This window comes from Podarcis gaigeae (genome assembly GCF_964106915.1).
Source record: "Podarcis gaigeae genome assembly, chromosome: 2".
NCBI classification, from domain to species: Eukaryota; Metazoa; Chordata; class Lepidosauria; order Squamata; family Lacertidae; genus Podarcis; species Podarcis gaigeae.
In genome coordinates, this window is record NC_139679.1 from 49,523,784 (window position 1) to 49,538,231 (window position 14,448).

General features: G+C 42.4%; 1 protein-coding gene across 2 annotated transcripts in view; it reads right to left on the minus strand.

The window, feature by feature from the left end:
- The window catches only part of LOC310834720 (rho GTPase-activating protein 7-like), a 100,497-nt gene that overhangs the window by 63,633 nt on the left and 22,416 nt on the right, over nucleotides 1–14,448 (minus strand). Inside the window, exon 1 of one of the 2 annotated variants that reach the window (XM_083718877.1) lies at nucleotides 6,013–6,470. The exons of the other annotated variant lie outside the window; for it this stretch is intronic. Coding sequence (XP_083575003.1) covers nucleotides 6,013–6,127 — 115 coding nt within the window. The 5' untranslated portion in view covers nucleotides 6,128–6,470. Of the gene's footprint in view, nucleotides 1–6,012; nucleotides 6,471–14,448 lie in introns of those variants that run through there. 2 annotated transcript variants of the gene reach the window in all.

Below are 14,448 nucleotides of genomic sequence, written 5' to 3' on the forward strand. Positions count from 1 at the left end.
CTGAGCCTCTTGGGCTTGCTGATCAGAAGGTTGGCGGTTTGAATCCCCACAACACGGTGAGCTCCCATTGCTTTGTCCCAGCTCCTGCCAACCTAGCAATTCGAAAGCATGCCAGTGCAAGTAGATAACTAGGTACCACGGTAGTGGGAAGGTAAACGGCGTTTCCGTGCGCTCTGGCACTCATCATGGTCCTCCACGCACCAGTAGTGGTTTACTCATGCTAGCTACATGACTCAGAAAACTGTTTGTGGACAAACACCGGCTCCCTCGGCTTGAAAGCGAGATGAGGGCTGTAACCCCATAGTCGCCTTTGACTGGACTTAACCATCCAGGGGTCCTTCTTTAATTATCTATATGTTACTCCCCACCCCCAGATTGAACCAATGAGTTAACCACAAAAAATAAATAATTCAAAAGGCAAAAGAGCATATCCAGGGTAGCTCTGACAGCAGTTTCACCCTTGCTTTAAGAAAGAAACAAAGAAATAACTTTTATGTTTCTTTATATCACTTTTTCAGGAAGGAGACTGATCCCGCTTATAGGAACTCTTACATGTTCAAAGCAGGATAAATACCAGCTGTAGGACAGCTGTATGAATCTCTTTTCCTTCCTAACTGAGATTAACACAAGATGATTGTACTAGAGGACTAGATGATTCAAATCAACAAACCATAAAGCTCCTTAAAAGAAAAATATTTATAAAGCCAGTTCAAGTAACTTGGCCATTTGTTACTGTCATTGCCATTAAAGCTTTTATTTATCTTATGTGTGGAATGCTTTATTTTAGCTCCAAAATACTCTCACATCTCCCAACAGCTGAAGAAAAATGGTTATTTCATCAAAGATTAATTGTAGCTGTTGGGGAAGAGGCTACCTACACACATGGAAGAGTCAGGTATTTCTGCACACACACCCCTTTAGGGGGCTAGAGATTACCTCCTGGAATCTGAAGCAGTGTGCCAACACATTGCTGTACTTACTCAAAGCTCCAAATCCATTTTGGTCACAAATTAAGGAGACAAGCTTTGAATGAATCTAACGGCCAATGTCTTAATATGTTTTAAATTAGCAATTAAGGTTTTAACTTATATAATTTATGTTGCACTCTGGTCAGTGACTAAAATAAATCTATTATTTCATTTTGGTCACAGGAGTCCTCCTGTGCCAAAGTATTTAATGTTTTACCTAAATGTTGATTCATTATTATATAATTATGTTAATTCATTGTTATGTTGTAATTATGTTATTATATTATGGGGGGTACATTTTCTTACCGCTGTAAAAAAGTGGCAGGTGATGGTGGTGGTGGTGGTTACATTTTATATACTAGCCTTCATCACAACAACTTAAGGTGGCTCACAGAATACAATATAAAAACACAAATAAATAATTAAAACAAAAACAACAAAACAATACCCCCCCTTCCCACAGACACATTTAAAAGGCTGTAGAATATTAATCGGCCAAAGGCCTGGTTGAAGAGGAACATTTTTTTGCTTTCTGTTTGCCTTCTTCATTCCAAGCCTGAATTCTACTGGGGGGAAACAGAGAGGGGCATAGTTAGGGGGCCACTGGGTGTGTCTGCGGCTGAACCACAGGTTTTTTGAAGCAGGCCCCAGATCTCATGCTTTCCCCCAGATTTTTCTAAAACTTCCTTATAAAAAAACAACCACATTGCTTATAAGATGGCTGGGATAGTGCTGCTGAGACCGGGCCTTGGTGACCTCAGCCACTAAGAGGTTTGAGGTCATTATTATCTGCCAGGCCTAGATTACAACAGAACATTGCAAACTGGCTTTTATATAAATCGATGGCATTTGAAGTTTTAGAGTGTACTGGAGGACTTGGTTGGTGGGGGAGATGAGAAAGAACAGAGAATCCTCAATGACAGCAACAAGCAGGAATCAAGCAGGGGCAGAAAAAGGCCCATTAACAGTGCAATCTTAACCATGTCTACTTAGAAGTCAGACCTACTGAATTCAATAGGTCTTGCTTCCACGTAAGTGGGGTTAGGATTGCAGACTAGGTGGTGCAAATGCAACCATTTTTGGCTAATTATATATTGGTGTCTATAGTGAGAGGGGGAATGGTAGACAAAAAGTAATGTCTCTCATCATCAATTCAGCTTAACCTTTTTAAAGTTTATTTTATTTAATACTTTGTTCAAATTTTCCAATGGGTGCATGAAGAAAAAACATTCGCATTATGTTCTTAGCATCCAGTCTCCCACAGCCATCTCATCAATCTGCTATTGGGAGAATCCTGAATACAGTGAAAAGAGCAGGGTTCTTGCAGTGGAATTATGGCAAGAGATCCTTCCTCCCTCCCCTGCTCTGGTGAGTGAATGAGGTGATAGCAAGGTTTTTAAATGTGTTTGATGATTAGCTCAAATTCAAAATGTGTGGAGATAGAGGATGCCCAGAGAGCCACTCTGTATAATACGTTTATCAGTTTTCTTATCTCTGCTAATCAAACTGAAGGTGAATAAAGGGACAGATGAGATTCCAAATGAATGCAGAAAGTGAAGAACAATGGAAATAACACATTCAAAAAATCAGACTGGAAGTAGGAACTGGTACTCAATACCACACTTTCTTGCAGCCAGGGCTGGCCCAAGAAATTTTGCCACCCAAGGGAAAAATAAACTGGTGCTCCTCTGCAGGAATCATAGTTTGTTAAGGTTGATTCAACAAGCAGCAGCAAGAGCACTGTCACTGGCATCAGGAAATTCCCAGTGGTGGCAATGCTGGGGACCAGGGTGGCAGACGGGGCAGTGTCTGTGGTCCACACCCCTCACTGCCTCCTCTGCCCTGTGGCGGCCTCCATGGGGGCGTTGTGTCCTGAGGCAACTGGAGGCAGCCTGGGGTGTCGTCAGACCCAGAGCCCTGCCCAGGTGGACAGCGGCAAGATCCTCACAGCGCTGAATCCACAGCCAAAGGAAGAGTGGCAAAAGCACATGAGGAGGTCCCTCTCTTTCTGACCCACTGCCCCTCCCAGCCGTCATCAGTCTGCTGCTTGAGGCAACTGCCTCAGTGAGGCTAATGGGCCCTGGCTGCAGCCCATCCTGACAGCCACACACTCTCGTCATTTATATTTGCATCCTTCTATCATTGGGGGAGACATCTTGCTAGTTATTAATAATGTATGTTCACCTTAAGGAAAGTGGAGCTGGAGATATGCCACCATTCCCTAGATGTAAGTCCATGAATGTTCACCAGGATGATCCACAACCCCCAGGTTCCCAGCTTTAATTCTGTAAAAAGCAAGCCTGTGGTGTGGGATAACAGAATAAATAGGAAGCTGCTTTATACAGAATCAGACCACTAGTCCACCTAGCTCAGGATTGCATTGCAGACAGACTGACAGCAGCTCTCCAGGTGGGTGTCTTGCTCAGCTCAACCTGGGGATGACACAGATTGAAAGTGGGATCTTGGGCATGCAAAGCATATGTGCCTACCACCCTACCCCAAATAGATTAAAGTGCAATCAACCAACCAACCAACCAACCAACCAACCAACCAACCAACCAATAAATGATCAATATTGCAAAGGGAAGAGAGGGGATTATGGAAGAGGATCCTGGAAAATAGCTTTTCCATTCACTAGATTTAACCCTGGCAAGCATCAGTATCTACAAGTGCTTGAAACCTTTTCAAATACATGAGATTTTTAGACTACTCTGGATTATTCTTTGCCAGGCAAAGGAGATTCCTAACATTATCTCCCAGATGCACTAACTTTTCTGTTTAACTTACAAGAGCAATTAATTAATGTCTCATGTTCTAAATCTTGTCCCTATGATTTTTTTTTTTATCCTACGTCTTTTACACCACAATCTGTATTGCAGATTGTAGTTTTTCAGGGTTGCCATGTTTTGAAGAGCAAAAAAAGGGACAAATTTGCCGACTTCTTCTATGGATTGCTATGACAACTCTACCCATGAAAAAGAGGACGTGTACTGGAAAAAGAAGACATATGGCAATATATCATACTTCACATATGGGGAACCAAAACTTAGAGTGACTGGCCTACCCAAAGCCACATACAGATGTTCCTGGCAAAGACTGATCTCCAGATTCCCCACTGCTAGCATACCTTTGCAACTGTGTCCATGTCTATGACACTTTGCTCTGCCTGTCTATGACTCTTAACATTTTTATGAGCCCAGACTCAGCAAAGAACATAAACAGCAGGCCTACTGGACATTACCAGGACAGACGGCAATAAGCAGACCGAGCCGTATTAGTAAACCTTTAGTATCACAATGTTCAAATTAAGGTTCCTTTAATGCATGTATGGGGACCTGTGGTCCTCCAGATGTTTTTGGACCAGAACAACCACCTCGCCTAACAAAAGGCCATGCTGGATGAGACTGATGGGAGCTGGACTCCAACTACATTTGGAGAGCCATAGGCCTCTCATTTGCTTTAATCAATTCCAAAATCTCTAGGCGTTCAAAATTTACGAAACAGAACCAATCAGAATGGTGCCCTGAGCACCTCCACTATCGGTTAATACTCATGTTTTCAGACATAGTTAACCATTTCCTTGAAGGCACTACTTGTCCACCTGAACATGTAATAATTAAGCTTGAATACCTGGGTGGATGTCATTCATAGTAAGGAAAGAAAGCTGTCCCAAATAGGAGCAGTAGGGATCTCTTGGTTGACCAAGGCCTAGCCGACTCACATCCCCCAGGCCCTCCCAACCTTAAATATTTTGAGTGTGGGGTTCAAGCAAGTCTCAAAGGATGCCCTTTCCCCACTCTAGGGTCCTACAGTCTTTAGTCTAAGAGTCCTTTTACTATAAAGGTGTACCTCAAAATGCTAACCAATACTTTTCCTTTGGTACAAACCCTACTAATATGACTAACCTAGTTAAACAAGGCTGGCAATTAATACCATGCATGCTACTTGAACTCCTTTCAGAAAAAAAGACGGGATATAAATGTAATATAGAAATAAACAAATACCTATATGACACCAGGGCAAGTGAGTGAGAATGCAAAGACCAGATAGAGGACCACAGCCAAGAGCAGAGTAGACTTTGATAGCTTCAGGCTCTGCCCCCTCTCCCACCCCACTGCTAGCAGACATGCTGACAGACAGGCAGCCACACAGAACCACACTTGCCCCATTATGGTACAGGTGCAGTGCCTCCCCCCCCACAGTCCCTACTCACCTGGTTGAACTTGGGGTTAACAGGAAACAATATTCTCCTAACAACAGATCTGGTTAATTGCTAAGCAGTATTAAAAAGGTAAAGGTACCCCTGACCATTAGGTCCAGTCGCGGATGACTCTGGGGTTAAGCTAAAAAGTCAAAACTTTGTTGCCAAAAAAGAGGTGTCCTCTGACCACAGCTGCACTATTTGAAAAGTGCTGTATTTAGAACACATTTCTAAAATGTTTCGCTTGGTATTACCAGATTTCCCCACTGAGTGTCAGGGTATCAACATGTCAGTCTGCACGCTATCACATAGATTTAAGGTTCAATAGTTATATATGCTCCATTTGGCATTAGAACATCAAAACATTGCATACTGCAGCGAACTGAACGTATATACAACCATTTTGTCCCAAGTGTTTTAGATTTCTTCTACGGCTTTTCATAACAGCTGTTTGTGGTCACCACACTTGAGAGTTGCATGCACTAAGAAAGAACAGGACTAATCTGACATTTCACAATCCAGGATTTCACACGATTCCAAATTCCAATGTCTAGTTTATTACATATTCACTTGACATATTTAACTGGGAAAGTGATGTACTGAGGCTGGTTTGCATCAACAACTAAGAAAGCAATGAGTCAATATCCTGCATTTCCCGTTCTGAGCTACCAAGGTATGACCCCGACCCACGATCTCAGTTGGGATAACATATATACTTATGCCAATACAACATTGATAGCTCCCTAAGAGACTTCCTCTCCATTTTTGGTATGGGAAGTGCACACAGTCAATAAAGGCAAGTAAATTGTGAAGATTAGTAGTGAAAGAACTCAGACAACTGACCTGACAAGCGTTTTTCTCGTGCGCTCTTCCAGAAGACATCCCATGCTTTGTTGGTGGAGACCCTGATATGCTCACTGAAAGACCTCCTCAAACGAGACCTCCCTGGGTATGCCATCCTTTGCTGTGCAACCCACAGAGGCACAGCTAGCCCATTAAGATCCAATGAGCTGAGCAAAAATTTACCATCGTTCACAATGCAGTTCTCCCAGGCAGTTTTCTCCTTTTAGATCAGATGGGGGGGGTGTGGGGAGAGAAGGTTGCTGTATAAAGAGCATGCATGTAATTTGTTAACACCCCTCAGAGGCCAGGATGGAAGGGGGGGGGAATTGGGTGGAGGAAGAGTGAGAAACTCCTTCCAAACAATCTGGGGTCAGGCTGAAAAGGAAATAGCAGCCTGACGGAGTCCCCCTGACTCAGAGCAGATCTGCATCTCAGCTGCCACATTTTATAAAAAACTAAAAACATGCTGATTGCTCTGCAGTACAAATAAAAGAGTTAGGCAACCACAGAATAACATTGTCAGGCAGGCAGTTCTCTGTACTACTTCCAAGCTCCTCCAGCTCAACAGTGTGTATAACAAGCTTCCTTGTTTTCCAGTTTTCTTAATGCTCCGTTCTTCTCTTATGTGTGGGAATAGCAGCCCTGCTGGATCAGACCAAGGGTCCAGCATCCTGTTTCTCACCATGGCCAGCCAGATGTGTCTGGGAACCCCAAAGCAAGGAATTAACACAACAGGTTTTCCCTTCAGTTTGCTGCCGCCTCCTCCTCCTCCTGCTGCAAATGCGTCTCAACCTGGAAGTTTCATTTAAGTATTACAGGTCATACTCACTGCACAGAGCTATCTTTGAATTGGACAGATTCCCATTAAAAGCAAGCCAAAGGCAGGCAGAATTTAGGCTTGCAGAGTCAACTTTGCTTTTCCTAGATCCTTAAGATTCTTATACACTTAAGAATGAAATAATTCTAAGCCCAGGGCTACAAGTACAGGAGCTCACAATCCTGCACATAAAAAATATCCCAAACTGCCTTAATTTCAGCAGCAAAATTAGGACGGCCAAGGGGCAGGAAGGAGCCATTTTATTTCCGCTAAATTGGGAGTCAAAAATCCTTGCTGATCTAACTCAAATCACTCAGAAATTCTATACATAGATCCTGAACTACCTTCTGCCTGTCTCATCCCCCCAATGCACCCCACATCTAAGCCAGGGGCCATTACTTCATCCTGTGACAGGAAATGCTCCACAGTAATTATGTGTCATGGTAAAATCACATATTCCCCCCACTGCTTAACAAATGCTAAGTGCTCAACTGATAAAAGCCCACTCTCCCTTCCATCCTATTCCCATCTCCACAGCTTGACTTTAAGGTTAATACAGTACAGATTTCAGACTGCGTGCGCAGGAAGCACTGCACCCTGCCCAATATTTCCCAATACCAGATAAATCGTGTTTGTCATTTCATTATGATAAATGAATAGTTCAAACAAAAGTTGTGGAACCTTGGCAGTCATATCCACAATGGCCGTTGGAAAGAAAGTGCAACTACTCCAGAGTATTTAATATTCAAATAGATGTTCTGTGGAAAACACTGCTTTGACATTGACATTTCCTTCAGTGGTAGGTTTTTAACTATTCCCATCCTAGGATGAGAGAGTATACTGAAAAGACAGCAGTGCCAGAACCTCTTCCCTCAAACTGCTGGAGTGTGCCACATGTGGTGTCACCTTACAGATATATTTCATTTGCAGATTATGTTCAAGTGTATCACTTAAGCCTGAATGGATTCTCCAGTTTGAATAGTTGGCTGCTATATCAGAAAATAAACAAGGTGGTATTCAACTAGGTTTTACTCAGAGCAGATCCACTGAAATTGATGGTTTTAACTATGTCATGTTCATTTCTTTCAGTGGGTTTATTCTGAGTAAAACTTTGTTGAATACTATCCATATTCCCCAAGCATTATCCAGAATCTGGCTGTTCACTTCCTCAACTTTCCCCCTCTTTGTCCATTTGCTTTAGAGCTGGGATGAAGAACCTGTGGAGCTCTTGACAATGGCAACAGAAGTCCAACAACATCCACAGGGCCACAGGTTCCCCAGCCCTGCTTTAGACAAAAGGACATAATATTCAAAACGCCAAGCTCTGTTCAATATGCCAACAAACAAACATCATATAATCTGTGATGGTTTTGCAAAGGATAGGTGTACCTGTCAGTTGCTATTACCGTATTTTTCGCTCTATAGGACGCACTTTTCCCCCTCCAAAAATTAAGGGGAAATTTGTGTGTGTCCTATGGAGCGAATGCCGGCTCCTTGGCTTCAGCGATAGCAACGTGCTCTCTGCGCTCCGGAGACTACGCGTTGCTTTCGCTGAAGCCTAGAGAGCAAGAGGGGTCATGAGCACCAGCCCCTCTCGCTCTCCAGGCTTCAGGGATAGCCGCCTGAAGCCTTTGGAGTGCAGCGGGAACTTGCGCTGCGCTCCAAAGGCTTTGCAACCTTGCCACCGCTCCCGGACCTGTTTTGGGGGCTGGGGTTGGGGAAAGCTCGGGCTTCCCCCGCCCCCAGCCCCGCAAGCTCTGGGAGCGGAGGCAAGTTTGCCCGCAACCTCGCCACCGCTCCTTGACCTGTTTTGGGCCCCGCAGCTAAAAATGAAGCCAAGAGCTGCGAAAGCCAAGACAGCGAGCGGGATGGATTTTTTTTTCTTGATCCCCCCCCCCAAAAAAAAATTAGGTGCGCCTTATGGTCCGGGGTGCCTTATGGAGCAAAAAATACGGTATTTGTTTTATTAAACAACATTATGCCTCAAGTGGAAAAAGTCCATAAAGTGTTTCTTATTTTAAACCACTTTGCAATGTGAATGCAAAACTATATTGGCTGGAATGCTCATTCACATTACAAATGTATCACAATCAGAAATTAACAGAAATTAACTATTTCATATGTTCTGGTATATTTTTGTCCCATTTTTGTTGCATTAGAGCCACTCCAGAGAGCAATATAATATGGTGGCATTGGGGAAGCATCACAGAACAAATTAAAGCTCAATAAATCTAGCACTAAGCTCTGTTTTTGTCTTAAGAACATATTGTAGAATACACCTGCAATAAAATACTACTGGAGAGGGTTCTGGGAATTATAGTGTAAAATATCTGGAGGGCATGGATCTGTTTGGGATCTACTGGAGACATGAGGAGAAGAGATGTGATAAAAGCTGGATAGAAACATACCTCCCTCCTCCACAAGGAATAACTTACTGCAGGTTTGCCTGTAGCAATGTAGTATTTCTATTGATATTACATTCTCTGAACATTAATCCTTATGTTCACCTTTCCATAGTACAAGTTATAAAGCTAAGGAACTACATTTAGGAAGCTTATTTAAAAACTGTTCTACCTTCATTTCAGGAATTCAAATAGCAAGTAAATCTTTTAAAAGGAAAAAGATATTCCAAGGCACATTTGGAGCTTTTTTACAGGAAGTTATGCAAGCAAGAGACAACTCTACCCTACTAGCCTGTGGATTTGGGCAAAATCCTGCTATGCCTGTTAACCTAAATTTTAAGCTGCTGTAAATAGTTTTGATTTTAAACATATGCTAGTGTGCTTTAATTATCCCAAAAGAATGCATGTATGCAAATAGTTTCTTGACAACTTTATTGGTTATCACTTATCAATAAACAATGTATTAGCCACATTGTTTTGCTTCTTTTTAATTTTACTGTATATTTACAACCATATTTGCAGCTCTTTGCAATATTATGGGTTGTCATGTATGGTGAAGCGGCAGGAAGAGGGTTCAGCAGAGTGGCTGCACTAAATGATTGCTAGAGTTTGTCATTTGAATCTATCAAGTAATTTGCATAGCAATATAAGCCCAATGAGTTACTGAGACAAATCACATAGTAATTACACATGCCAGGAGCAAAATAAAGCTACCAGTTCTGCAGTGGAATCTTTAGTATATCTGAAGTGAATGAAATAAAGTTTTTCAATTTCCAAGTAGAAAAATATAGAAATAGAAGTAGTTTGCCAAAACCATTGTTAACCTAATTTCTCGTAAAGTGCTATGCTTATGTCATATAATGTCCAAGATTTTTATGAGAGTAACATTTCCACCATACAAATTTGCAACACTTTGGCTTATATATTTCAATTCTTGGATGTATGTATCAGTGCAGACTTCAGGCTTTTTTACTTGGAATAAGTGGCTTTGAAAACAGAAGGCAGCTTTAGTGATCTGCAGTAGGGGTTAACTGCTAAAAAAGGGAAGAGGCAAACTCACAAGTGTACTGCAGACTTATTGCCTGAGCCTAACCAGTTCTGCATCAGCCAGATCTTAGTGAGAGTTACATAAAGCACACAATTATCTGTCACTGTTTCAAACAGGAAGTTCTTTAAGGAAGTGAGATCTGTACAGATCAAAATGAGATGAAGCCAATCAAGCTTGATTAAAAAATAATACTATGGAAGTTGACTCAGTTGTTTGGATAGCATTGGATTTTGCTACAAAGCCTTTAAACTACTGTACCTATAATAAATAATATAAATCTGCACCTTTATCTTTTCATTGCACCCTCCTGCAGTCTTTTCTGTTTTTGTCTTCTGAAATTCACTGGAACTGCATCACCATAGACATATGCTCTCAACTTTGCACTTTGTTTAGCTTCCTATACACCAAAAAAGTAAGACAAATTGCCAATATCTGTCATTTCGAATATCATCTTGAATTTGCAAACTCTATGTCCAAATCCCGTAAGGCGTAAGCTATTCAGCAAAGTGATCTTTAACAAGATGCAGTCAGCAATGCAGTGGAAAGCAAGATCTACCTGTTTACTTTTTAGTAGCAATTTATCTTCCATTTGTTTAATTCCAGTCTCCATTGTATTCTGAAGTCTGCAGAGCCTCATTATTTGGCAAGGAAATTAAACTCTGTCCTGTTTCAACCTGACTAGGCTCCATCCCTGCCAGAGCAAAATGCAGCTAGTAAGCACAGTTGCTGCAAGTAGTTAAAGGAGCCCCGATGCTCTGCTCACTTGTGTACAGAGCATTGGGGCTATCACAACTGGGGAGGGGGAGCCTTTCTCTCCCCAGGTGAGTGGCGCAAAGTAGCCCCGAGTCTCCTGCCACTCGTGCACAAGCAGGGAGAGCATCAGGGCTGCCTCAGGTGCAGAAAGGGAACCTTCCCAATCCCCAATAGAGCTGTGCAAACAAGCTGCACTGTCCCAGCCCGCGAGTGCCTGGGTGAAACCACCTCAGCTCTCAAGCCTCGCAGGCAGAGGCTAATGCATTTCGTTTTTTCAACATCACTGTATATCGCCAAACTGCAATGTTTCGCTGGTGATGCACCGTGATGTTGAAAAGCTGATATTGCCCAGCCCTAATCCTCAATGGGATTTCAGCAGGAAATCCCGGAATAACAGAAGCCTATTCCAGCTTCAGGGGTAAAACCTCAGCGCCTAGGACTTGCCGATCGTATGGTCGGCGGTTCGAATCCCCGCGGCGGGGTGCGCTCCCGTCGTTCGGTCTCAGCGCCTACCAACCTAGCAGTTCGAAAGCACCCCCGGGTGCAAGTAGATAAATAGGGACTGCTTACCAGCGGGAAGGTAAACGGCGTTCTGTGTGCTGCGCTGGCTCGCCAGATGCAGCTTGTCACGCTGGCCACGTGACCCGGAAGTATCTGCGGACAGTGCTGGCTCCCGGCCTATAGAGTGAGATGAGAGCACAACCCTAGAGTCTGTCAAGACTGGCCCGTACGGGCAGGGGTACCTTTACCTTATTCCAGCTTCTGATTGGATCCCTGGGATGTCCCATTTTTGGTCCAGTGCTCTGGCACAAATCAGCTACCTTATTCCAGAGTGTCTGACCAAAAGACGCTCATTTTGTGGGTATCATGCATCTTTGGGTTTTACTTTCTCTCGCTTACGAGAGAACTCAGGTCAGTGGGATATTGCAGGATAAGAGAGATTATGCAACATGACAAGAAGTCCACATTTATTTTCACCTTCACACTAATAAAAAAATAATCACATCACAATCACTAAGATGAACTATTCTATATAAATACAAATTTAATAATTTCACCTACATTCCATTTACTTGAAACCACATTCAGGAAAGTAAGCTCTTTATCTTTCATTGATAACCATTTATTAAAGTAAACTGTTTTAGGTTATTGTCTGGCAAGGCTTGTCATTAGGTTATTTTTAGAGCAAAAAATACTGAAAAAACTTTCATAGCTGATGCAAAGACTATAGATACATCTTCACTGGTTTACATACGCACGTATTTGGGATATAAGGCAGCTCTTAAGATGTGCTTAATGTGCAATATAAATAAAAATAAATAGTCAAGGTTCCTAGATATGGATGATTCAGACACAGGTTCAGAAGACTGGCCTCATGCATTACCTAGTTTCTTTCTCCTGTCCTCCAGGGCCAGGTTTCCTCTAACCATAGCTTGCTGTGATGTTTGAATTGTAATGAGAGTGAACTTGGAAGAGGGAATTGACATGAAAAAGAGAAGAATGGAGCACGGATGTCTGGATGATCAGCACATGATGTCTGAACAGAGTCAAAACAGAAGCTGGTCACAAGGCAGACCACAAAGCTTTTCAACTAAAAATAGTGAGAAGTGGCTCTGCGCTGCATTAGCAGACACTATTCCTACGAAAGAGGAAGTGGTTCTAGTCAAGAACTACAAAACAAAAACTTTTGCTTTTAAAAGTCTCCAACAGCTATCTTGTTCTCTTATTGCCAGACTTCAGGACTTGTACGAACATGGCTTCTTCCCCAGGGTTCAGCTACTAGGAAAGGGCTGCAAATGGGCAAGCCATTTACAAGGGTATTCGTACCCAGTTTGTTGGAGACTCTGTGAGCTAAAAAAGGCCTCTAAGCTCCACAAGAAGAGACCATCGCATGTGAACACAGCAAGGGAAGAAGAAATGTTAAATCTGCCACATTTGGCTCTAATATGTTTCTTAATTTGGGCACATTGTAATTTAGTAACAGAATAAAATAGGTTGACCAATTCCCATCCACTTGCATATACAGTCATACCTCTTGTAATGTTTGCTTCATGATAACTTTTTTCAGGTTGCGTCCCATGGCGACCCGGAAGTACCGGAAAGGGTTACTTTCTGGTACTTCCGGGTTTCACCTCTCACGCATGCGCAGACGCGCAAAATGACATCACGCGCATGCGCAGAAGCGGCAAATCACAACCCGCGTGTGCGCAGATGCGCAGACACGGGTTGCGTTCCTTTCAGGCTGAGAACAGGGCTCTGGAACGGAACCCATTCGCAACCAGAGGTACCACTGTACCTCTAATAGTAGTTTCCTCTAATAAAACTTTCAGTCACATGCCAGCTTAGAATCCATGTTGTTCACACAGTGATTTTGCACTCACTTCACAGACAAGTATTAGGCAATTAACTACCTGCTGGCCTAAAGGCTAGTTCACAAGGTCAAACACCAAAGGTTGTGAACACACTCTTATCCTTAAAGCACATGTGATGCCCATTTTCCTCCTCAAATAATTCTGGCCACTGTAGTTTACCTCTCATCGAATTGCAATTCTCAGCAATCCTTAACAAACTACAATGCCAGAATTTTTTTTTTTGGGGGGGGGGAATGTGCTTTAAAAGATGCAGTATGTACACAACATTGACATGATTGCCATATTGAGACTGGGTTTCATATTTTTACAGTATGAAACTTTTAAAATGGAATGCTTCATTTTTATTCTTCTATCTTTGGTACAGTTTTGTTTTTCCCTGTATAAAGGTGATGAACAAATTCAATACAGTGGTACCTTGGGTCTCGAACTTAATCCGTTCTGGGAGTCCATTCGACTCCTGAAACTGTTCACAAACCAAGGCACTGCTTCTGATTGGTTACAGGAGCTTGCTGCACTCAAGTGGAAGCCACTTTGGATGTTTGGCTTCTGAAATACATTTGCAAACTGGAACACTTACTTCCAGGTCTGCGATGTTTTGGGAGCTGATTTGTTTGGGAGCCAAGCCTTTCAGGTACCAAGGTACCACTGTATAAGTCATGATCCATCACCCACCTAAGTTTGCAAAAAGGACTGTGGAGGAAGTAAGGCAGGGAGGAAAGAGGACAAAGGAATTAATATTGCAAGGCAAAGGACTCACAGTTCAACTCACATCTAAAAAGGAGGTATCACAATTATATTTATGAGACACCACAAAGGAATTAATATTGCAAGGCAAAGGACTCACAGTTCAACTCACATCTAAAAAGGAGGTATCACAATTATATTTATGAGACACCTCATAAATTATCAAGACATTGTACTAAAGAAAAGAGAATAAAAATTACAATAAAACCACGCTGTAAAATAAACTTGAGATGCAACCAGCCATCAGAATTCAAGACTACAGACACATCACAGAACAAAAACAGCCATTTAACATTGCCA